The sequence below is a fragment of the Trachurus trachurus genome (assembly GCF_905171665.1).
Source record: "Trachurus trachurus genome assembly, chromosome: 6".
NCBI classification, from domain to species: Eukaryota; Metazoa; Chordata; class Actinopteri; order Carangiformes; family Carangidae; genus Trachurus; species Trachurus trachurus.
This window is the reverse complement of record NC_139897.1, coordinates 22784156-22809810: the sequence shown is the minus strand read 5'-3', so window position 1 is coordinate 22809810 and position 25655 is coordinate 22784156. Positions and strand designations below refer to the sequence as shown.

General features: G+C 38.9%; 2 protein-coding genes across 8 annotated transcripts; both read left to right on the top strand.

Annotated features, from left to right (window-relative positions):
- Window positions 1–452: 452 nt before the first annotated feature.
- LOC310987678 (putative E3 ubiquitin-protein ligase HERC3) lies at window positions 453–20973 on the top strand. Of its 7 annotated transcripts, none has more exons than XM_083974056.1 (23): window positions 453–719; window positions 884–1004; window positions 1126–1202; window positions 13562–13783; window positions 13884–13975; window positions 14213–14343; window positions 15504–15628; window positions 15877–15953; window positions 16045–16163; window positions 16302–16361; window positions 16452–16557; window positions 16646–16841; window positions 17505–17653; window positions 17748–17858; window positions 17970–18068; window positions 18266–18421; window positions 18500–18646; window positions 18765–18934; window positions 19118–19181; window positions 19287–19357; window positions 19568–19751; window positions 19840–19942; window positions 20146–20973. In XM_083974056.1, the coding sequence occupies exons 1-23, from the start codon at window positions 488–490 to the stop codon at window positions 20361–20363; spliced, it is 3030 nt and encodes a 1009-aa protein (XP_083830182.1). In that variant the 5' UTR covers window positions 453–487; the 3' UTR covers window positions 20364–20973. The 7 variants fall into 7 exon arrangements, with proteins under 7 accessions (XP_083830182.1, XP_083830181.1, XP_083830179.1 ...); XM_083974055.1 differs by having other exon boundaries at window positions 14192–14343; window positions 18500–18640; XM_083974053.1 differs by having other exon boundaries at window positions 14192–14343.
- On the top strand, window positions 5560–11096 carry LOC310987196 (putative E3 ubiquitin-protein ligase HERC6; the record flags this gene model as incomplete). The annotated part of the gene is made up of 11 exons (XM_083973389.1): window positions 5560–5610; window positions 6634–6829; window positions 7343–7491; window positions 8077–8247; window positions 8383–8523; window positions 8638–8804; window positions 8927–8981; window positions 9066–9136; window positions 9855–10038; window positions 10170–10272; window positions 10585–11096. 11 exons carry the CDS (start codon window positions 5560–5562, stop codon window positions 10794–10796), a joined length of 1500 nt encoding a protein of 499 aa, XP_083829515.1. The 3' UTR covers window positions 10797–11096.
- Window positions 20974–25655: the final 4682 nt, after the last annotated feature.

Here is a 25655-nt window from a genome sequence, read left to right as displayed (position 1 = left end):
ACAAATGTTTGAGTAATTAATTTCCTTGAACTTCTTGAGCTATTCTATCCATTGAAAAATCTGTAGCCTACTGGGTCTGTTAGGACTAGGAGGAGACACCACATGAGTGACATGTAAGTTTAAATTCCTCAACTCATTATGTTGACTTGATTTAAATTATAGAAACAAGTCAGGATAACTTAATTGGTCCCTTTTTACACAGTAACCCCGAGTGAGGGAAGTGGTCAGATGAATGGTGTGATGGCTATAGCCTACTTGTGACAGATAGGCCTACACAAAGATAAAAGTGCAGCAATGTGCATTATGTGTCGAATATCCAACTTAAAACTAACTTCACTGCAGACATTCACTCAGCCCTGTGTGATTCGGCTTTAGTTTCGTTTCACGCTCAGCGCTAAGGTTTTGTTTACTATTACTCACACCTTAAGTTTCGTTTCTCGGTGATATAAAAATCAGCTGTGCGTGCTGACAGGGCACCGTGGTAAACATGTTCTCCTGGGGAGAGGACTGCCGCCGCGGCTTCTGGATCAAAGACCCGGACTCAGGTGGTGTCGACGGTGCAGCAGCAGAGGATGAAGTCCACTTCTTAAACCTGAACTATCACATCAGAGACCTGTCGGCGGGTCACAATGTGCTGGCTTTCCTCAAAACTAATGGAAACGCCTTCATCATCCGCACAAACGAGAGCAGAGATGGAAGAAGAGTCCGAGGAAAACAGAGTGAGAATCAGTCTGATTTGTGCTGTTTCTGCCTATAAAACAAGTATTAGACATGATGCAACTATAAAAACACTGTAGTATTACATCATAGTGACATAGAGTCAGCTGCTGCAGCCTCCATCACCTGCTGTGTTTCTGTGGTTTGTTTGTTTGTCTGCCTGCAGAGTTTGTCAAGTGTAAAGAGAAGATTGAAGCTGTGCGCTGTGGAGATGACCTGGTCACACTGTTGTCTGACAGAGGCACAGTTTTCAGTGTGGATACAACTCGTGCTCCCTTCACTCCAAGGTAAAGACAACCTGCAGCAATAGAGTGGGTCAAAATGTCAGAGATTTTTTATTATGATTATTTGCCTTACAGTAGGCTATTTATAATCCAAGTGAACTTTGTTATTTTCCTGTTCTCTCAGGCCACTTGAAGTTTTCTGCAACATACCAGTTTCTCAAGTTGCTTGTGGGAGTCAGCACTTTGTTGCGTTAACCAAAGGTACTGTAAATGTGCAGTTTGAAAAACAGCTGCTCTCACTCACCTTTGTACAGACTAGTTGGTTTTTAAATGTGCTAAAGAATAAGATTTCTGATACCATTGTAAAGAAGATTGTATTTAGTGCTGCTCATTTACAAAGATGTGTGTCCTGCATGTAATTTGACTTTTCGAAATAATCATTTAAGTTGACTAATAGCCTAGTTATTTTCTTATCATTGGTAGGCCTACCACTCCAAACACGTCACACTTGAGTCACATTCACACACAGTCATGCAGTGCTTGTATCTACATGTATCAGGTATTGTGTCCAAGCATTCATCCACTGTGATACATCAGAGGAAAGTTTAGGTTTCTGTATCTTGCCCAGGGACACAGAACCATAGACCTTCTGGTTAGTGGACAACCAGCTGTACCACCTGAGCCAAAGATAGGACTTTCATTACTAGGCTACACCATGAGTAGCCAATGAGGCCTTTTTATTCAATTACTCTCAGACAACGCTCTCTGCCCCACAGGTTTGACAAAATAAAATAAAAAATATGTAGGATATTATTCTGAATGTATTTATATATTGACATCAAATAGAGCCTTTCCTTAATTGTTGGTGGAAGAAAACTGTCAGACAGATGAAGAAAGTCCAAGGCCAGTGTTGAGATATGCCCTGAAAGTGTTAGATAGAAGAGATTAAACACTGCACTGGAGCTCAGAGAGTGATGTCGTGCCCCCACAGATGGTCAGGTGTACACCTGGGGTGAGGGCTCCAGGGGCCAGCTGGGCCTGGGAAAGACCAAGAGCAGCGACAACTCACCCCAACACCTCCACTGTCTGTCAGCGACCCCCCTGGTTCAGATCGCTGCAGGGGGGGAGCAGAGCTTCGCCCTCTCCGTCTCTGGAGGTGTGTTCGGCTGGGGCAGGAACGACTGTGGGCAGCTCGGCCTGGGAGACACAAAAGGTGCTGTACAGTTCCACTTGAGATAGGCTACTATAACATAACATAAAGATAAAACTGCAATGTGGTGTAATGTGTTGTCTCTTTAACAGACAAATAACAGTAAATTGTACATGCAATAACTCCATAGAAACGTATCTATAATACAGACCTCTTCCTATGACATGTAAACATGAATGTTAATTTCCTCTCTACAGACAGAAACACACCAATTCCTATTAACTGCCTGAATAAGAAGAAAACTGTTCACATTTCCTGCGGAAAGGACCACACTGCTATTTTGACAAAGGTAAGTTTTAAAATGGCAAGTAATGAAATATATATTCACCTACACTGCACACATGATAGAGAAAATCATTATTATTTACTCATCAAATTACACGCAATAGGAATAGGTTTTAAGGCAAAATATATATACAATTAAGATCCCTAAAGTGAAAGTATTTGTGTTGAATAGGGGTGTAACGGTACACAAAAGTCACGGTTCGGTACGTACCTGGGTCATTCCATGAAAACTGTTAAGTTTGGGTCCCCAACATTCAAAGAGGTATAGGAGGCATAATAAAACTGTCAGTAATACTTTCAGTGTCTGAAGCCATTAATTAAAGTTTACTTTCTAGCATGAGGTAAAATAAAAGTAAATAATAAATATACAATTTGCACATATATAACTTTTTGTGTTAAACTACAGTCATTTTCTCATGTCCGCTCTGACCATTTTTCTCATTCATGTAATGTAAAACTTAAAAAACATCAAATACATCTCAAACATTTATTGTTCTTATAGTTAGAAATACTTTCTTCTTAACAGGAAATATGTTAATTATATTAAAATGTCATATTTTTTTATTAAAATAGCATAATTTCTCCATGTCCATCAATTTCATATTCCACCCCGTCACACCAATGTAATTTTGCGCCAAAATGCAATAAACTTCCTGTAAGGAAACAGGAAACAGGGAGTGACATCATTCAAGAGTTTGAAGGAGGGAAGTGCAAACAATGATGAGTTCTGATTTTTCTTTTAGAACATTTTTGGTAAATTTTTCTTTCAAAACCTTCTCCGTTAAGCATAGCATATCCACCCCGTCACACACAAAAAGTGGGGAAAACAATTTTTAAATCAAAATTTCAAATTACATTTGTATAAATCCTTAATTTTACGATGTAATTCCATGCTAACTGCAGTGTTAGCTTTTAGCACATCCAGGATTTCGGCCATATTGCTTTAGATTTTCCACCCCGTCACATTCCACCCCGTCACACACTAAAGTGACGGGGTGGAATCAGTGGCACTGTTCTTCATATTGAATTAGTATAAAATATTTAAATCTCTATCACTTTCACATTTCCCTCCCCCAGCATCAAATTAAACACTTTGTTCTGTGTTATCAGTATGTTCTTAAATTTTGTCCATTCCACCCCGTCACAATATTCCACTCCGTCACACATATATTCCACCCCGTCACAGTGTGATTTAACAAAAAAAAAAAGATTAAAAAAAAATAATTTAAACAAACTATTGGTGTTTTTGAACAAAAAGAATACTTCTGAAGTGAATAACTTTTTGTTTGTCTTATTTTAATCTAAAATTACTGTTCAATTTGTTAACCTTTGTCCTGTGACGGGGTGGAAAAAGAAACTCTGATTTCGGGATTTTAATGTGATAAAAGACCGTCAGAAAAGGGTGTCTGAGCTTGAAAAATATGTTTTTTTGCAAGTGTTACATGTTCTTCATGCAATGAAACAAACAAAAAAAAAAAACGTTGAGATAAAAAAACTCAAATTTCCAAAGCCCAAATTTAACAGTTTTCATGGAATGACCCACCTCGGTTCAGGGGTCACGGTTCGGTACGGTTTCGGTACAACAGACACTAATTGAATGTAAAACTAAAATCTGTCTTGTGTTATAAAAGTTAAAAGAAAAAAGAATACAAAATAAAACAAGTGCATTAGGAGTGTTATAATGCCATTCATTAATTCTAGAGGAAAAAAAACGTGCACTTGACAACTGGCAACTATTATTCGAATTATTAAATTATTATTATTAAAAAAATATTATTAAAAAAACAAAACAATAAACTGACACCAATGTTGGTTTACACAGTTTAATTAGACTAGCAGTTACTTTGGTGATGTTTCTGGTCCTGCCTGTGTTCATAAAACATATTAGGCAGCTACACACACATCCAAAAAAAACTGAAGACTAGGTGCTGGACCACCAAGAAAGACACAGGTAAGGAAAAAAGGAGACCGCACACTAGTTAAAAGCTCCCGTGACAGTTTAATGTCACTCACACGTTTCGGGCGTCAGCCCTTCATCAGACAAAATGTGTCTGATTATATAGTGTGCGGTCTCCTTTTCTCCTCACCTGTCTGTGTTCATGTCAAGAGGCTTAAAAGCTGCGGGATAAGTTGTTGCACACAACTAGTCTTTTTACTTGCACCAGTGATTGACATATCGGGGTGAACATGCGCTACGTGTTTGATGCGTTTCTAGCGACGCACCGCGCATCCGTGAAACATCGCCGACGGACTTTGTCCGGTGGACCAGTCGCGAGCATGGATGTATTATGGTCGCGAGCCGCCGCCGCCGCCGCCGTTTGTTTCATTGAGAAGCCACAGTGACATGAATGAAGCAGACAGCTCTCCTCCTCTAACTTCACTCTCTCATCACTTCTCTTCTTCGTCTGCTATGACGGCTGCAGGCAGCTTCGAGGCTCATTACCGCCACCTGGATTCGAGTGAGGACTCGACTTTTTTTTTTTTTTTTTTTTTTTTATTCATTCAGACGTATTCGTCGTGTGACTGTGTGCACCGAACCGTGACCCCCGTACCGTGACGGCACGGGACGAATACATATACCGTTACACCCCTAGTGTTGAATGTTAAATATGGTACCCAACTTTTTCACCAGTCTTGGATATCAAAATGTCTTGATGTTAATTTTATTACTTAGCATCTACAGGTCAATCTCTAACTGCTTTTCTGTGGGATTTTAAACTGTTGTTGTCTGGTTGTTTCCTCAGGATGGCGCAGTGTTTACATTTGGCTCGGGTCAATATGGACAGCTTGGGCACAACTCATTCAGGAACGAACTCCGTCCTCGTCTTGTTGCAGAGCTCTTGGGGGCAAAGGTCACTAAGATTGCATGTGGACGGTACTGTACTCCTATCTTGTTTATAGTTCAGTAATTCTTCAACAGTGACACCTCAGAAATGACCTGAATAACGTCTGCAAAAGTTGAAGCTTGAAGCCTGCTGTGTTGAAACATGTAGCTAAAAGAAAAGAAGTAGATCTGTGTCTATAATTTGTACATCACATCTCTACTCAGAAATCACACATTAGTGTTGACGGACTCCAAGAAGGTCTACTCCTTTGGGTGCAGAGAGCAAGGGCAGCTGGGACATGGAGACGAGAGTCATCCGTCTGTGCCACTACCTGTTCAACTGCAAAAGGGTAAACTACGTTTCTGGCATCAGTGTAATTAACCACTGAAGATGCAATTAAATGTCTCTATGAACAAGTTCACACATTTCCTGATTATTTTTCATTTCAGGCGAGAGTGATGGTCCCAAAATTAGAAACATCTTCGCAGGAGGAAACTGTTCATTTGCAACATGTGCATCTGATGAGGTACCATCACAAATACATACATTTCAAATCGTGATTGTAGGATAATAAAATGAATGTACATCAACTCAGAGAGTTTCTTTTACAGAAAGTTCACGAGGAGTCAAACACTGACAGTGTCATGAACAAAACTCAACATTGTCTTGATGAAATGATTGATAACTGGACATGTGATTCAAAGCAATGGAAGAAGATAAAACAGTAAGTGTTTAGTGTCTCATTATGTAATCAGTTTGTTGACGAGCCTGGTGTTATGTGAGTGTAATTATTCATTTAGCTTTTCAGGCTGTTTGCTCAGTGCAGTGGAGTTAAAATCTAAACTCTTTACAGCGAAATCCAAAGGACCTTTTCCTCTGCGTCCTGTGTGAACAAAAGCTTCCTCGAGCAAAGGTGAAAACACAACACACGCTACTTTTATCAGAGAAATATTTCTTCTAGCCTGCAGTGTGGATGCTTTTTGTACTTTGTGTTTTCTCCACCACTATTTCAGAGAAAACTAAAATGATTGTGATGAGTTTTGGTTTAGAAATTCATGGTTACCCCATGATAAATGTGAGGTCAGTGTTTTTCTACTTTCTCCTCTCAGCAAAGACAAACATTTCCAGACGTCAACAAAGTATCCTGGCCTGAATTTGTCACTTGCACGACGTGCTTTCAGGAAACTGGTCAAGAAGGATGAGGTTTTTGCAGAGGTGAGTACCTAGGTGGTTCTGTATGCAACATATACGGTATGTAAAATTTTGTCTTTGAAAAATGATGTATAAATATCCATGCTGCTGTTTTAAAATGGCTTGCTGTGACTAACTAATGCCACCAGTGACCTTTTTGCAATCTTTTACAAACCGATAGGTAGAGGCTGCGATCCTGGACTTGCTTCCATCCGCGAATAAGAGACCGGTGGGAGTGGAGGGGTTGAGGATCTTCCTTCTCCTCAATGAGCTTCTGTACACGATCCAGAAACACAAACGGCAAAAGAGCACCAAGTTTGCAGAGACAGTCGCTGCTGCCGTATTGAGCCTGCCTCCTGAAAGCCTACAGATCATAGGTACCAACGCACATATCATCACCATTATGATGCAGAGGACTGAGGAGGTTACAATCATTTTTATGACATTTAAACCCGATTTTGGACAGTATTTATTGTCAGATTTAGCTGATATGTTTTCTGTGTATTTAATTAAAGTGAAAACCTTTCTTTAAAACAGGCTTTATTGGAAGTGGCACAGTCTACTGCATTAACATTGTCTACTTAATATTAGAAACTCAGAATGTGAATGTATTCATCTTTACTGTTGTTCACTTTCTTTACACCATAATACAGCTGTATTAAATTATTGCTAATCCACATGAAATATTTATATGAGGAGGCTTTTATTATGTAGGAAACACAATGGCAATGCAGTTATAACTAACCTTGATCAGTTTGAAAAAATGTGTCCACAAACAAGACAACAGCAACCTTGACAGCAGATCAGTTTTAAAGATTGCAAAGAGTGATGGGGGGAAGAAGGAGCAGCCACAGTCAGATATTTTCAGATTTCCATGTTGTCTTCCTCAGGGAACTGGTTGTCTTCTCTGTCCACCTCCACCATGGGTAGATATGTGAAGGTGTGGAAACAGGCCATCTCAGCCCTCCTGTCCTTAAAGCCTGTTCCTCGCAACTCTGGAGTCAGAAATCTGCTACACGTCCTCCAGTACTTGTACAATGTTAGTATCAGTTTTCTGTCACACACATATTTTTTTTTCCTTTTGTTCAATTTTTTCACCTAATAAAATAAAAATAAACTTGTTTCAAAGGTCAACAGCAGGACTCCAGAATCCCAAAGGATACCAGAAGGGGATTTTTGTTTGTCAATTGACAATGGCTTTCTTTACGAGGAGGTGCTGCTTTGGCGTTCACGATCCAAACAAAAGGTAAAAAACAACACATGGTTAATTATTTTGTGAGCTAAAGGCATTTGCTTGTGCATCATTTTTTGAATCCACTGATTTAATACAACAATACATACAAACATTAACCATAAAGGACATGTGTAGTTTTTCCCCTTGCAGGGTGTACACAATCAGCCACTTCTTCTTTGTAACTTTCCAATTGTGATGGATCTGAAATCAAAGAAGACGGTGTTCGATATGAATGTATCAGGCACAATGGTGAGCAAACCTTGAGCTGCTGTACCTCAGAATTAGCTTTTACACACAATGCTGTTGTGTTTTTTAGTGTGATAGTATGACAAAATACAAATAAAACATAACATAAAAACAGATAATTAAATGAAATCTTGATCTCTCCAGAATGAAGCACAAGTGCAAAACATCGTTGAATTGTTCAATGAGGTTGGGTTTTGTATCCCATGTCAAGAAGAAGTGGTCTTTTTACTGGAACTGAGACGAGCATCAGTTTTGGAGGACACCTTTGAACAACTGGCTCTTGCTCATCGCAGGGACTACCAGAGACCACTTGCAGTAAATATGTAGTTTTAATCTGACAATCACAGCATGACCGAAGTCAAACTAAAACTTTTATAATAATTTATTTACTGTTAATTTATTATGGATAGGACATGGATAGAAGATAATTTGTGCCTTTTTGTGTTCTAGGTCTACTTTGACGAGAACATTGTGATTGATAATCTCTACAAAAAAGACTTTTTTCACGAAGTCTTTCATGAGATGATGTCAGCCGAATCTGGGATGTTCATGTTCAATGACAACCAGACACTGGCGTGGTTCCCCTCCAGAGTAAGACCTCGCAGTTAAACTGCATTTATTTCCTTAATTAAGGTGAAAGAAAAAGAACATTTCAGTAAATCATGAATCTTATATTCAAGCACTTTTCTCTACCATCAAAACCAGGTGACACAGGAGCAGCAGAGGTACTTCCTGTTTGGGGTCCTATGTGGATTAGCTTTGTACAACAAATGCATCATATTCTTGCCTTTCCCAATGGCTCTGTTCAAGAAGCTGCTCGGTGTGAAGCCTTCGCTTGAGGACATGATGGAGTTCAGTCCAGGTGTTGGAAAGTAAGAGAAAGCTCATGTCAATGTGAATTGCTCAAATTTGAAGGTTTAGGTGTCAGATTTCCCAGAGCAACTGTAAATAGTGTCTAATCTTATTAATATTATTCCTTTTACTGTGTTTAAAGGAGTCTGCAGTACATCCTGGATGATGACGTAGACTGCCTTGATATGTGTTTTGTGGTAGGTGGTCTAAAACTGTAACTCCTTTTTCCTCCTGTTATTATTCCCCATGGCAGTGACATAACTATCTTTTTTTCTTAAAAGATCGACTGGGATGGGCAAGAAGTTGACCTTGATCCTGAAAATCCTGAGAAGCCAGTGACAAATGAAAATAAGTAAGAACGATGAAAGCATTTATCACCCTTCCCAAACAGTTGTGACATTTTGGATTTTGTAGTTTTAACTAACTAACTTCCAGAAAATGGGAATTCAGAAATCATTTAAAGGACACAATACACTATAATTGCATTTGCCCTTAATATGAAGCATTAGTGTTGTGAACGTCACAAAGTCCAGGGTGTCACATATAAGTAAACCTTGTTTTTCACAGTTTTTCTGCCACTGCTATAGAGAGCCATAAAAAAACGAATAGAGTCGCTCTTGGTTTCATTTCACTCTGTCTTGATTTACATAGCTCTATAGTCAAAACTTAATCAGTCTTATCTTTGTAGAACATTGCAAATTATCTCAGACTTTATATCTTAAAAGCAATCCCTTAGGGCAGCCACTCTGCAGATAACTGTAACCTAGTAGGAGTGTCAGGAAGATATAATTATGTATCATCTGCAAAGAAATAAGATATTTTATATCTCCTAACTATGTGATTAAGGAAAGCATGTGAAAGAAAAAAGAATAGGGCCCCAAATTGATCCTTGAGGTGCACCACAAATAGGATTTGTAAACCAAAAGCTCCCAAGTTTCACAGGAAAATGTCAGTGGTTTGATTTTAACAACTCCTGCATTAATTTGAGCAAAACCAAGCAGTTGATGCTGTGACAGATTTTTGCACGCAATCGATTGGTTCAGACTTTTTTTTTTGTATCTGCTGAACAGGGCAGACTTTGTGGATGCCTATGTGAATCATGCCTTCAACACATCAGTGGAGGATGTGTTTCAAGAGTTCAGACGAGGCTTCTTCCAAGTGTGTGAGCGAGACCTGGTGAGGCTGTTCAGGCCAAAGGAGCTGCATGAGGTGCTCGTGGGCAAAGACTTCCATGACTGGGAAAAGCTGAAAAAGGTACCATTCAATAAAACGTGTTCTGCAAAGTTTGTTTTATAGTCCAACTGTGACTGATTTATTGCATCCTAGTATTTCATGACAACAAATAACGGATGCCATTTTAACTTCCTGTTTTTTACTATTATTAGAACACACTTTATGAGGGAGTGTACCATGCTGATCACCCCACCATACAGATGTTTTGGGAGATTGTTGATGAACTAAGTGAAGATCAGAAGAAAGCTTTCCTTTGTAAGTATCCCTAACATAAGAACATACTGCTGTCTGTATGTATAAGTGCACCATATTAGACTGAGCACTAAATCAAGTGAAAGCTCTTAAAATTGGAATTTATTTAAGTCAATTATGTTTTAACACTCAGACAAACAATTGAATGATTTATGAAGCTTTTTTTCCCCATTTACCAGCAACGTTGGTTGGACTGTTCTAGTTAGCATGAGCAAGGGTTTATACTTCATGTTTTACACGACAGATGTCATGAAAATAAACCAATCCAAAATTAATGATCTCACTGTCACATTTGACCTCTTTTCCCTCCACTAGGGTTCCTGACAGGTTTTGAAAGGGTGCCTATTCTGGGCCTGGAAAACATCCAGATGAAGATCATAGATAAACCAGTCGAGGAGCTTCCAGTCGACCAGTACTACCCGGAGTCACACACGTGTTTCTCCGGACTGGAGCTGCCTTTATACTCAACCAAGGAGATTATGCAAAGCAGGCTGACAGAGGCTCTGTGCAACAACAGGAGAATCTGAAACTGATGGCGGGACAGTGTCTTAACATTGAAGTAACACTTTGTAAGAAAGCTGACCAACAAATAACACTGTATTATGAATCAAAATCCATTCCTTATGGTGAAAATGCTGAGATAAATTGTTTACATACATTGCCGGGGAATCTTATTTAATCTTTCTAGTGTATTGTGTTACATCTTTAAGAAATAAAATGTGTAAATATTTGTTTACAAAATAATTGTATACAGAAAAGTACAATCCTCTGCATTTGCATCTGTACAGATCATATTTGACACTAAAACTGTAATTAACAAAAAATAAAGTTGGAACAATAAAAAATATATACATTCTTCAGTGCTTTAGTTGTACAATCCATCCATTACCTATAAAGCCCATCTGTAGAGGCTCATATTGGGTCAGTTACAGAATCTGAGACAATAAATATATATGTATACCTTCATTACATCACTTTTTACCAGCCTCATGTTGGCTGGTGTTACTGTGGCTTGTGTGTGTGTGTGTGTGTGTGTGTGTGTGTGTGTGTGTGTGTGTGTGTGTGTGTGTGTGTGTGTGTGTGTGTGTGTGTGTGTGTGTGTGTGTGTGTGTGTGTGTGTGTGACAGATTATGTCATAATGACAGTGTCAGTCACACAACAGTCAAAAAACAGATCAGATCGGAGGTCAAGAACCAAAAATTGATGTTATCCAACTCATGATACTGACTAGTACTTATGTAATATGAAGCCTTGGATAAGGGGCAAAATGTCTTCAAAGACAAAAGCTAAGTCCAGTTGACCTGATTCAGTTGCCTAGAGAATAATGTATAATGTTTTATAACAATGTATCACTACTGAGAACCTTTATACTAATATAGGAACAATGAGTTCTGCACATAGACTGTATATGCAAGTAGCCTACACAAAAATATGAGTTTTCATTTAATAATGTATAAAGACTATTGAGTAGGCTACTTTTACAATGATATACGAACAATGAATACTTGTGGTACTTAAATTGAGTACAATATGTAGTGTGCCTATTGAGTGGTACTACTGACTACTGATAGAATAATGTAAAATGACTACTGTGTACTCATGTAATCATGTAGCCTACTGCATGATGACAACTGAGTAGGTCATTTAGTAATTTATAATGTTGAATAGTCGTATAATGATGCATAAAAGCTGAGTACTCGACATTAACGCATTAATGATAGATAATGTGAATGACTACTATAGGCTACTCAGCTGTACTCGTGTATTTTTGTTTTCAACCTGAACTCTTTTTATTTTCCTGTTCAGTATCATTTCCAAACACCGTCACATAAAAACAAGCGCTGGCTGCAGTTTCACTTTCGTTTTTCTTTTCACTTCAGAGCTCATGAAATTCCTGAGTCACCGGGCGTGTTATTTTCGTTTCATCAACTTTGTTAAGTTTTGTTTTCCCTAGGTCACAACAACGAGTCAGCAAAATGAGCCAATCAGGTTCAGTGTGAGTTATAAAAGCTGAATCATAAAAAGCCAGAGCTGGTTTCACCGGAGCCACTTGAGCGAGATGTTTTCGTGGGGAGAAGACCGTCAGCGGCTCTCTGAGCTGCTGACAGGAGGATCCAACACTGCGACACAAGACGGAGTTAACTCGTTAGAGCTCAGTTATTACATCAGAGACCTGTCAACAGGTCACAGTCTGCTCTCTGCAGTCAAATCTAATGGAGAAGCCTTCATCATCCGCACTCAGAGAGGAGAGAAGCAGAGTGAGCTTCACGGTTAGTCTCCTCTTCATATCTTTATGCAAAACTTGATCTGGTGAAAGAAAGTTCTCCTGCTTTTCTTCCTCCATTGATTGATCTGTATTCACCTGCTGTGTCTCTGTGGTTTGTTCTCACAGAGTCTGTGAAGTGTAATAAAGAGAAGATTGAGGCTGTGAGCTGTGGAGAAAACTCGGTCACACTGTTGTCTGACAAAGGCACAGTTTTCTGTGTGGACACAACTGACTCTCCTTTCACTCCAAGGTAGGAACAAATAAAGCAGCATTATGGTTAAAGTTACTGCAAAAATATATAAATGTATTTACTCCTTGTTATATTATCACATATTAGCAACAAATTAATTATTAAGTAATGGTAAGTAGATATTGTAAAACTATTGTACAGTGCTTGGTTAAAAACATGTATGAACATCATGTGAAAATATGTGGGCACAGCACAGCAGCCTGAAAAATCTAACTTTTCAAGTGAATAACAAAGTTATTTTTCACCATTAGACAAACAGTAAGAACTATTAATTCTATGGTATTATAGTTACAATAACCCAATAGTATATAAAGTAGGCTACTATAATAATTAGTATTACATATTTATAACAGTAGACTTATAATGTGTTTAGCTTCCTTGTCACAGAGGTAGATATTGAGTTTGACATGTTTTTTGTAATTGTAACAAAGTTAGTATTCGGATGCTGTCATTTCATAATTTGAGTTGTTTTGTCTTTTATAGTTGCTTTCATTGCAACCAACTCCTATTGTTTCTGAGCTCTGGTTGTTTCTGTTGTTTCAGGACACCTGCAGTTTTGTGCAACATACCAGTTTGTCAGGTTGCCTGTGGGAGTCAGCATTCAGTCGCCCTGACCAGAGGTACGGTATCATCTACATATACCAGCAACTATGAATCGAATGATGATAATGATGAATGATATTAAAAACATTGCAAAGTGCTTTTTACAATAGGTGAACATACTGTATATTGTGTCAGGATGTGAGGAATGTGACGGTGATGTCGTGCCCCCACAGATGGTCAGGTGTACACTTGGGGTGAGGGCTCCAGGGGCCAGCTGGGCCTGGGAAAGACCCAGAGCAGCGACAACTCACCCCAACACCTCCGCTGTCTGTCAGCGACCCCCCTGGTTCAGATCGCTGCAGGGGGAGAGCAGAGCTTCGCCCTCTCCGTCTCTGGAGGTGTGTTCGGCTGGGGCAGGAACGACTGTGGGCAGCTCGGCCTGGGAGACACAACAGGTTTAAAAACACTTATTAAATACATATTTCTATATACTATAGAGACTATATAAAAATGCCTCCTAACATGTCAGTCTGACTTTTGATGTCTCTCCTACAGACAGAAACACACCAACTCCTGTTCATTACCTGAATATGAAGAAAATTATTCACATTTCCTGTGGATCAGAGCACACTGCTGTTCTGACAAAGGTGAGTCTGACGCTCTCATGTCGTAACCCGCTGCGCTTTATTACAGGAAAGGACAACACTGGGCACTGTATACTGCAACATTAAAGATTTACATATTAAGACTTCATTCTATCCTTTAGTATGCTATATATCATTACTAAGTTGCCATGTCATTACCATATGAACAATATTTACTTAGATACCACAGATAAATGCTAGCATGATGTGCTTCAACAGCATATGGACAGACAGAAACAGGATGGCGCAGTGTTTACATTTGGCTCCGGTCAATACGGACAACTCGGGCACAACTCCCTCAGGAATGAGCTACGGCCTCGGCTTGTTGCAGAGCTCCTGGGGGCAAAGGTCACCAAGATTGCATGTGGACGGTACAGTACAGCTCTAAACTTAGATTATATGGGATAAATAATTACACACTGAGCCAAGTTCAGTTTATTACTGGGGCAGTGTCGGGCACGATTTCAGTTTCTTACAGTATATAAACACCTGTGACTGATTTTACCAGAATGTAATAGGAAGGTAGAAAAGATGTGAGTCTGTCTCCTCCTGTTTGAAACCCAACATTTGATTATAAGTTTCACACTTAAAGGGATAGTTCACCCTAGAATGATATTTCGCTCATTATCTACTCACCCTCATGTTGACTAAGGGCTGGAAGAATTATCAGAGTCCACCGTCCCTTCTCTTAGTTACAGGGGGTCTCGGCGTAGCAGTGAATTTCAATGCAACGGTTGCAAAGGGACACCGGAGCTCTTCGTAAAAAAACACACACAAAAAAACATCCAAATACCTCCATGATGCTCGTATGTAATGTCCATCTTGTGCTGAAGCCCCAAATTGCGTAATTGTCCCGAAAAAAAATTAAATAAGTCTATATTTTAAGCTTGTTTGTAGCGGCGTGATTCGCAGTAACCGCACTGACGCCGGCGCAAATCACGCGATATTTGGACGGACCAGGAAGAGGAGAAGAAGAAGAAGACGAGAAGCTTCCGCTACAAACAAGCTTAAAATATAGACTTATTTAATTTTTTTTCGGGACAATTACGCAATTTGGGGCTTCAGCACAAGACGGACATTACATACGAGCATCATGGAGGTATTTGGATGTTTTTTTGTGTGTGTTTTTTTACGAAGAGCTCCGGTGTCCCTTTGCAACCGTTGCATTGAAATTCACTGCTACGCCGAGACCCCCTGTAACTAAGAGAAGGGACGGTGGACTCTGATAATTCTTCCAGCCCTTAGTCAACATGAGGGTGAGTAGATAATGAGCGAAATATCATTCTAGGGTGAACTATCCCTTTAAGTTTCACAGTTTTTTGCATTTCTATGTGAATGACACCTTCCTTCTTTCAGTCATGCTCAGTCATTTCATCATAGAGAGATTATCACAGTAGTTACATTCTGATGATTCAAAGGCTTGGAAGCTGCTAAATGTCTGAAAATAAAACTTTGCTGACATTAAAAATATTAATCTGAAATACAAAATACTTATTATACTTAATATATATCATTTTTTCCCCTCAATCAGGCATCACACATTAGTGTTGACAGTCTCCAGGAGGGTCTACTCCTTTGGGCGTGGTGAGCAAGGGCAGCTGGGGAGTGGAGAGAACAGCCATCCATCTGTGCCACTCCCTGTTCAACTGCCACAGGGTAAATACACAAATAAAATGACTGAAATGAATGAGTCACAGCAAGTCAAATTTATTTATAGTGCACTGTATGTAAAATTAACCAACAATGAAACAACTGTAACTCAAAATACTACAGTTTTCTAATATTATTTGTTAAGGGTAGGTGTTGGAGCACAAAATAAAATACTAATATAGTACAATGTGATATACAGTAGGTTCTCTCCTCTAGAAATCACTTTAATTCTGTTGTTATTATTATTATCATAGACAACGGCATTGGTCCCAGCATTAGAAACATCTACGCAGGAGGAAACCGTTCTTTTGCAACGTGCATGTCTAAAGAGGTGCGGACAGACACATACAGTACACACCTTATCTATGTCTTTACCCCACTTTTCCAAACCAAACATGAACTCTTTCTTGTTTTTCCCTCAGGACATGAAACGCGGGGTAAACCCTGATGCTGTGAACAATGTACCACAGCACTCGCTCGATGGCATGATTGGCAGATGGACGTCTAAATCTGGTTCAAAATCACAAGGGAAAAACAAAGAGTGGGTACAATGGATCACAAGTTATTTTTCTCTTAATATGTATTTCTTTTATCCAGTGTTTGATCACTGTTATTTAGCATCAAAGCTGTTCATACTCTCTCCGAAGTGTTATTAACAAACCATGTGAAACCTTCACAGGAAAATCCGCAAGATGTTTTCCTCTGCATCCTGTCTGAATCAAAGTTTCCTGGACCAAAGGTAAATGCTGATTTTTTTTAGCATAGCCATCACTTACTTCTTCCTGGTTATACCTAGAAACGCATTAACATCTGCCTCTGTTCTTCTTAGCAAAGATAAACATTTCCAGACCTCATCAAAGTACTCCGGCTTGAACTTGGATCTTGCTGAACAAAATTTTGAGAAGCTGGTGAGGAAGGACTCTCTTTGGCCAGAGGTACGAAACTGAAACGTGATTGTGTTTTTGTTATCTCATCACACAAAACTGACACAACATCACTCAGTCGGCACTACTTTCTCGACAGGTTGAGGCTGCTCTTCTGCAGCTGCTTCCCACTCTTGATGGGAATCTAGTGGGAGTGGAGGGGCTGAGGATCTTCCTGTTGCTCACCGCGCTGCTGCATGTGATCCAGGAACACGAAAAGGAACCAGCTACAAAACTGGCTGAGGGTGTTGCTGCTGCATTGCAACGACTGTCTGCTGAAAGCCTCCAGGTTACAGGTACAGTGGAAAATAACACTTTGAAATGTTCGAGAAGCCTGAAATGGTGTGATCCACCAACCATTAGTACAGTTTGTGTCATAGGAAGAAACAAAAGCTGTGTTTTTGCTACTTTTCTAAAGCTGAATTGTGTTTGGGAATGAGGAGGAGATGATTCCCTTTTTTTAAAAAGCCCCCTCTATTCTATAACACTGTTGTGAAACCCATTATAAAACAAAAGTTAACACTTGCCCAGTGTCCGATCTGACTGACTGTTTCAGAATATAATCAGTCAGTTTTACATTGAAATAAAATGCATTATTGAAGTAATCATATTGGACCTAAAAAGAATGAATAAATTAATTTTATTACTTGAATGGTGCTGCCACCCTCTGATGTGTTCAGGAACAGTCAGAGATCGAATCAAATGGTTTCAGTCAGAGACAAAAGTTAACTGTGAGATGAATATAATAGACACAAGCATTAGTAAATAAGTAATGAAAATTAAAATATATGATCAGAATTTGAAATTACTTTCGCAAGACCTACAGTATGTTATTTAATTGTAATTATTAGTAACAATTGCTGAAGATTTTTTTATGCATAATATGCATTATAATCTTATCAATTAAAAAGCTTTTAATTGGCATTAATGTTTTCAAATGTCCATTTTGTCTTCCTCAGTGGGCTGGTTGTCCTCACTGCCGAGACACGCCGTGGTTAAATATGTGATGGTGTGGAAGGAGGCCCTGGCAGCCCTCATGTCCCGCAAACCTTTTACTCGCAACTCTGGAGTCAGAAATATGCTACTAGTCCTGCAACACATATACAATGTTAGTATCATTGGTCTTAGACTCCTTGTAAATTTCAAACCATACCAAACACACACTTATCACATTTTTTTTTCTCTTTTTTCAATCTTTAAAGGCCAACAGCAGGATTGCAAGACACAAAAAAATCGAGGAAAAAATGTATTGTTTGGAAATTAACCGAGAGATTCTTCAACAAGACGTGCTGCTGTGGCGTTCAAAAAATCTGGTAGGAAAGGAGAAATTCTAACAGCACCTAACTGGTGAAGTCATTCACTCACATCAAATTCTCAGTGGTTAATTTTAATAAAAACTGAGCACTGATTTTCTGTTTTTGCAGATGTTGAATGCTGAGCCATTGATCCTTTGTAACTACCCATTTGTAATGGACCTGAAGTCAAAGATAACAGCTTTTGACATCAATGCTGGAATCACACAGGTAACTTGTGCCTTAAACTTTTATCATATCGTACACTTTGTCATCTGAGAGACTGTCTGACCTGACTTGACAACTTCCAGTAAATGCATTAGCTTTTTCATTTTTAATTTTTCATTTATTCTAACAATGGCTCAAATTAAAATGGTAACATGTACAATGTGGGAAAGTTTTAAAAATCATATTTTGAATTATTATAGGGTGAACACCAGCGCATGATGTTACCTGGTCCTTTGGGAATGCTTTACCAGCAAGGACCTTACTTCGAACTACACCTGAAGCGAGCCTCTCTGATGGACGGCACCTTCACACAACTGGCAGCTGCTCATATCTATGCCATAAAGAAGCCACTTGTGGTAAATATTTTGTTTAAAAGACTTCACAGAAGCTTCTAACTAGAAAGACCAATTAATATGAGAATTTCTGTCTCTCAGGTCTATTTTGACGAGGACAAAAAAGTCACAGACCTCTACAAAAGAGACTTCTTTCACCACTTTTTTCGTGACTTGGTGTTGGCTAAATCTGGGATGTTCATGTTCAATGACTCTGAATCTCTGGCATGGTTTACATCCAAAGTACCGGTAAGTCTTCTACTCCTCATACAGGAGGATTCAATTGGAAGTTGGAACCACAGAGGATTGTCTGTATTTAATTCAAACAATTTCCACTGATTCATGGTATCTGTTTTTATTATAACAGGCAACAGTAGAAGACAGTACAAACTTCCGCCTGTTGGGGCTCCTGTGTGGACTGGCCTTGTACAACCAGTGTGTCATACACCTGCCCTTCCCACTGGTCCTGTTCAAGAAGCTGCTTGGTATCGAGCCAACGCTGGAGGACATGGTGGAGTTCAGCCCGTGTGTTGCAAGGTACGATTTTAAAGTTTAATACAAATTTATAGTTTGACATTGTGTCATCTGGAAACTCACAGTATGTCATCAAAATGGTCGACTTCCTGTTTAGAGTAGACCAATGGTGCAAGAGACTTTTATGTGGGACAATTCATATGTCTGCTAATGTATCTTAATTTATCAAATTTTTTCTTTTTTCAGGAGTCTGCAGTATGCGTTGGACTATGATGGTGATGTAGAAGAAGACCTGTACATGTCTTTTTTGGTTAGTGTTTACTTTAAACGATCTCCAATGATCTGTCTCATAAATCTATTACAATAGTTTTGCAGCAACAGTATTAAACTCTCTTCTTTAATGACTGATCTACAGATCAGCTGGGATGGGAAGGATGTTGACCTTGATCCCCAAAATCCTGGAAGACCAGTGACGAGTCAAAACAAGTAAGACTCCATGTTTACTCTTCAAGGATTAATGTTGCTTATAATAATTAAACAATTAACAATTTTTTTAATCAAAAGGTATTAAGAAAAAGGTGGCAAAGTTTCTTTATACATTGAAAAAGTGTAGTATGTAAAGTATCTGTCATTGATATATTTTTGTAACTTTCATGTTACTTGATGCTGACATTTTCCTGTTTATCTGCTAAACAGGAAGGAGTTTGTGGATGCCTTTGTGTCCTATGCCTTCAACACATCAGTGGAGAGTGTGTTTCAAGAGTTTGCAAGAGGCTTCTTCCTGGTGTGCGACCGGGATTTCATGAAGCTGTTTCGGCCGGAGGAGCTGCAGGAAGCCCTGGTGGGCAAAGACATTTACGACTGGGCGAAACTCAAACAGGTACCGACACAAAAAAGATGTTCTAATCAGCAGATTTACAGCCTCATGTGTTTGATCTGACTCAGTGTCTTTTTTTAACTTCATTCAGAGCGCAGTTTATGAATGGCCATACCACCATGGCCACAAGATCATAAAGATGCTTTGGGAGGTTTTTGATGAACTAACTGAAGAACAGAAGAAAGACTTCCTTTGTAAGTACACTGCCAACTATATCTATAATATATAATCTATCTATCTATCTATCTATCTATCTATCTATCTATCTATCTATCTATCTATAACATTTACCGTAATACAGGAGTTCTCCTTTAGCCATCACCATGTAAATAAAGCTACATTACTGTAAGATGTTGACAACAAATTGAAGACTCCTTCCCTTCACTGTGTTCCTCAGACTTCGTGACTGGATGTAGGCAGGCTCCTATTTTTGGCATGGAGGAGGTCCGCATGATGGTTCGATGGAAGCAAATCTGGTTCGGCTCTCAGGACCAGTTCTTCCCCGAGTCCCTGACATGCCACTTTATTCTGGAGCTGCCCTGCTATTCAACGAAGGACGTCATGCGAGACAGACTGACAGAGGCCCTGATACCAGAGAAAGGATTCTTGATGTGATGGTGGATCAACGGAGCATGTACTGCACTGTATCTGTGCTGGGAGAAGCTGGACTTCATATTTTCCTGTTGGATCAGCTTCCTGTACCTTCTCAGGATAAAAACAAACCAGACTTTTTAAAAGTGCACTTTATAAAAATTTGGACCAAAGCCACTTTGACATGAAAATGTATTTTCCTGTAATTTAACTGATCATTTAACTGAAGTTATTTATGCGTATATTAGCTGTATATACTCACATTTTGTTAAGACAAAGTTAATATAAAAAAAATGTTTATTTTATTGTGTACACCTTAATGAATCTAATTCAATACAGTCTTCTTGTAATCAATCTTATCTCTGTGAGGTATGTGGAGTTTGTGATTCTGCTGATTTGTATTAAATGACAAAAGGTTTTTATTTATATATGTCTCATGAGGGAAAAGTTGAAAATTAAATTTATCCTCAAGGAATGTCCAACTTTGTAATTTATTTTTCACGATTTGGTTTCCTTGTTTACCGTGGTTCGGTTGTATGTTCTACTTTTTTTCTACTTGCACAACATAACCCATTGTATTGAGTCACAAAAGGCACCTTTTAACAAAACATTTGTGTAGCAAATTTTTCTATTGGAAAATAATGTAGAAATACAAAATTATGTATTTTATGTATTAGTTTTGTGGAAACCTTCAAATTGTGTCATAACAGTGGAATGTGGTGTGGCATTATGGTGAAGAAAAAATAAATCAATAAATTTACTACACACTTTTTTGTTTGTGTACCATTTTATAGTGTGACCAAGAAGATAATATTACAATTGCTGTGTGACATTCTTTACACTACCACCACATGGCGCCAAATACTAACACATCTTGAGTTGGAAATACCAGGTTATTGTGGTTAACATCATGCACTTTTTCTCATTTTCTTTTGACCCAAGCATGATTCCTCATGGGGCTGTTAAGAGTCTAAGACTTTATTTTACAATCAGAATTAGGTTTACAAAGAGGGATGCAAAACCTTAGATTTTGTCTGTGCTGTATGTTGGTAGATATAAGTGTGCAAAGTGCAGGTAGATACTATGTTGAAAGAAACAAAGAACGCACCACTAGATGGCCCCAGTAGCTGGTTGACTGGTAAGATGAAACAAAGAGCTGCTGGGATGAGGTCAGCTACTGATTACTAATGCAGACCAGTGTAGACTTACAGAATAGCAATGCTTGGAATGTAAAACCTACAAGAAGACACTGAATTAAGTCAATATTAAGAAGGAGGATGTCAGTTTGATGTTATGTTGCACCATTAATGGAGATGGAAAAGGGGCAAATGCACACAAATTAACTCTATTTTATAATTTACATGATAAGATCATTAGTAAATACCATCTGACATATTGTACAGTATGTCCCTTTGGCGATTGTGCAGGAATGCAATTTGAATTTTGTCCTCAGGGTAATACTGTTTCTAAAAGCAAACAAAGGGTCTATAAAAGGAGACTACTTCTTTTTCTTTTGTTTAGGTTGTAATTTTCCTTCCTCTGAGTCTTTTGTTTGAAAGGGTAAAGTTATTACAATAGAAGAATGTTAAACTAATGCTGCAGAGATGGCTGTAGTTGTACTGCATCTGTACTTACTGTACACAAGAGCAATCACCATACATGAAAAGTCTGAAAACTGAGAAGGGGCCCCTGGAGGGAAGCTGCTACAAGCTGGAAATACAAGGTTTACCTGCTCTCAGTGAAGTGGGAGGGTCACTTTTGTCTGACACATTGTGAAGAATCAGCACAAATATGTATGTCATACCCTGGCCTGAGCACATTATGAGTCTATGACCTCATCACAATTTCTGCCCTCGGGTAGACGGAGGTCTCTGAGGAAAGCCTAACCCTAAATACTGACATTTTACATTAGACAAATATAAGTCCTTTCATGCAGGTTATCAATAAATCAACCTTCAAAATGGGCAAACACTTTGCAGGATGCTATATAAAGAGTTGTGAATCTGTGATTTAACAGAGTAACATGTTACATAATAGTGAGTCAACATGCCAGGGGCCCACAGCTCAATAAACCCAAATACTTTCTCTTTAGATTTGTTATACCTTGTTTTTCGTCAGGTGTAAGTGGCCGTTTACTGTGCATCACTGCTGTGACAGTCATGTTATAATTATAACATTCATTTGTAATAACACTTGGCAAGGCAATTTTATTTGTATAGCCCATTTGTTTGTCAGTTTGTCTCAAAGGGCTTTACATGGCATCATAACAACATCCTCTGCCCTGGCTTAGACCCTCAGGAAAAACTCCATAGAAAACCCTTTTAACAGGGAAAAATTGGAGAAACCTCAGGGTGAGCAACAGAGGAGGGATCCCTCACCCAGGACGGGCAGACGTGCAATTAAGCAATATTACCCGAGAGGGTGTGCTTTAACGTCATTTGAGCACGACGGTGATGCGGTCAGGACCGAGGCGCTTGCGCCGAGGTCCGCAAGCATCACCGAAGTGCTCAAATTACGTTTAAGCACACCCTCGAGGGTAATATTGCGATTATACAACAATTACCAACAAAATAAATCGTATAATTAAATAAATATTCATGTTGATGGACGTTTTGCTCTCAAAATTTAAAGTTTTTTGCGAGTGTGCTTCCCGTTTCCATGGAAATAAATGGGGTCTGACTAATAACTGAAACACAATCAGTCACGTCAGTAGACTCCTATGTGTAATGGAACCTAGTTCACCTCTACAGCAAATAGTCCGAACCTTAGTAACGACCTAGCAACAGAAATGATTTTCTAGTCCCAGATGAGTGAACTCTGAGCTGACGTTCATGTTTTAACGCGGTCTCGGACTTTCCCGAACTAAATCAACACTGCACAAACTCGCCCAAGTTATAACAAAGATGCCGTTTTTTTCTTTTCACATATGTAGCTTCTACAACCGCAAACTCTACATGTAAATGAAGTTATAGCTATATAGCGCCGTGTCGCCGACACAGCTGATAGAGAAAGCCAAACGATTACTCCACTACTTAAAAGCCCCAAAGGCGCAAGCGAGAGAGAGGGAGAGAGAGAAACATACAGGTAATCACCTCCGTTTTATCCAATGAAATATTCAGCTCCAGGCCATATTTTAAAAAACATATTCACCGCGATCACAACTCTCCGACTTTGTAACGTTACACACATGGGAGGGAGACAATCCTCTCGGCTGTAACGGGGAGGTTTACAATATATTCACAAAAAATACAATAAAATAATTGTTCTATAAATGTGACTTTGGCAGCTGACAGGAACAACCTACAGGAGGTCAGTGTAGTTTGTGATTTATTTTCACGAGTAATAAATTACGTTTCTGAAAATAAAAGGGGGAAAAATCCATGTTGCCATGGAGATGTATAAACAACATGACATGGCGAAGTAATATTTTCAGTGATGAGTCAGCCGTGCTGTAATGCTGATTTGAGCACGTTCTAAATGTCTTATTGACCAATCAGATTGCTTGGTCGGAACTACTTGTTGTATAATAGATGTTGTATACAGACAAGAAAACAGTTTGATCATGTTTGTGGGAAGTCACACAATATTGTGCCTGTCTTAAACACTATACACATGTTCAGTCTCAGTTCTCTGCTTTCATAACATCTTGTAGTGAAAAAAACAAAAAAATTATGTTATAAACAAATACTAGTCTTCCCTGCACAAAAAACATCCAATAATCACATCTCAGTGCTTCATTTTTCACAAACAGTACCTTGAAACAACAAAGGTGTTTGTGGTGTAATTAATTACAATCTGGTGCTCTTCCTCCTTCTGTTCATTTGCATCTCATTAGGTTATTTCTTCATGTTGTCAGCGTCCTCCTCCTTCCCTCTCCGTGTGAATCTTGTCCAGCTGATCAGGGCCGACGTAAGTGTAGAAGCAGGACATGATGGAGAAGATGATGCAGACGGCGAACAGCAGGAACTCTTTCCACTACGACCACAAAGAGAGTTTGCATAGGATAGGAAAAAGATGAGTTTACAAAGGTGAGAGTTGTAACACAAAATAACACTGAAAAGAAACAAAAGAAAATTAGTTTTCTTTTTTTTTATCCCAACACAGTCAATATCTAATATCTGGCTAATGTCAAATTATGGTTTTATAATCACATTGTCATCAGATAAAATCACTAAATTTACAAATTAAAGAAAAAGACAGAGTTTAGCTATATTGTAGATGATCACTTAGAAAGTTACAAGGTAGACAACATCTATTTATTTTGTCTCTCACACAGCATTAACACATTAGATATAGAACTTAAAGTTAAAATACAACAGAGCGCAGTTTTAAAAAAAAGTCTCATACCTCCAGCCATCACAGTACTAAAACTGATTTTCGTGGTTTGTTAATCTATATGTTTGTGAATGTTGTACAGTGTCATTGTATGTAAGGCGTTATATATATGTGTACAGAACCTGTGATAATGAATTTCAGAGAGCCTATATGTTTGTGTATCATACAAACAGCAGCACTTTGCATGAGTTAAAGACAGCAGATACAGTGTAAAATAGTCAGTGACTGGATGTTGCAGGTGGATGTAGACTCACCTAAAGCCACGGCCATCAGAGCTGCAGGAACACCGAAGACCAGAGCGAAGCAGTCACCGCCGAAACACTGCACATCCCCTGCAGGTGCAAATTAGCAGCGTTAGCAGCACCAGTTTATGGTGAACAGACCTCAACAGGTTCATCAATATCAAGACTTTGAACGCTCACCTCTCAGTATGGGAGTGATCACAGTGGACAGGAGACTCCCAGCATCAATTGACATGTAGAAAATGGAGAAGAATTTCTGTCTCTCCCTGACCTGAAGGGAACAAATGAGATTTTCGGAAAATACTGTATTTTATTTTTAACATTTAAGTTCAAGTGAAGATTTCATGATGGTTTTGAATTATTATTATTATCTTAACTACGGTAGATGGTGGTGGAGAGGTCCTTGTCCCAGTGAAGGTAGGAGAGGAAGTAGGGCGTCAGCACCGCTGTGAAAACACACACAGTAATTATCAGCTGTGAGCCACTGATCAGAGAGACTGATCACTCATCACATGACCTTGAAGATTGTGCATCATTGCATCAAAGCCAGTTATCCCATTATGCATCATGGTTTCAAATGACTATTGGAGCCATTATTCAATACTTTATTGATTCACAAAGTTATGTGTTCAAGTATGTCACATGAACTTGATGAATGAGAAGCTACAGAAAGTCTATAAAAAGACACTGACACCTGTCAATGAGTTCATCTTTATAATCTATTTAACCTTATTTGAGG

What these genes read in the sequence shown, in the direction of transcription:
- LOC310987678 (XM_083974053.1), top strand. Translation starts at nt 488, where the DNA reads ATGTTCTCCTGGGGAGAGGACTGCCGCCGCGGCTTCTGGATCAAAGAC. An exon ending in CAACGTGCATGTCTAAAGAG is followed by an intron (nt 15,954 to 16,044) that starts GTGCGGACAGAC and finishes TTTTTCCCTCAG; the next exon opens with GACATGAAACGCGGGGTAAA. An exon ending in TCACAAGGGAAAAACAAAGA is followed by an intron (nt 16,164 to 16,301) that starts GTGGGTACAATG and finishes AAACCTTCACAG; the next exon opens with GAAAATCCGCAAGATGTTTT.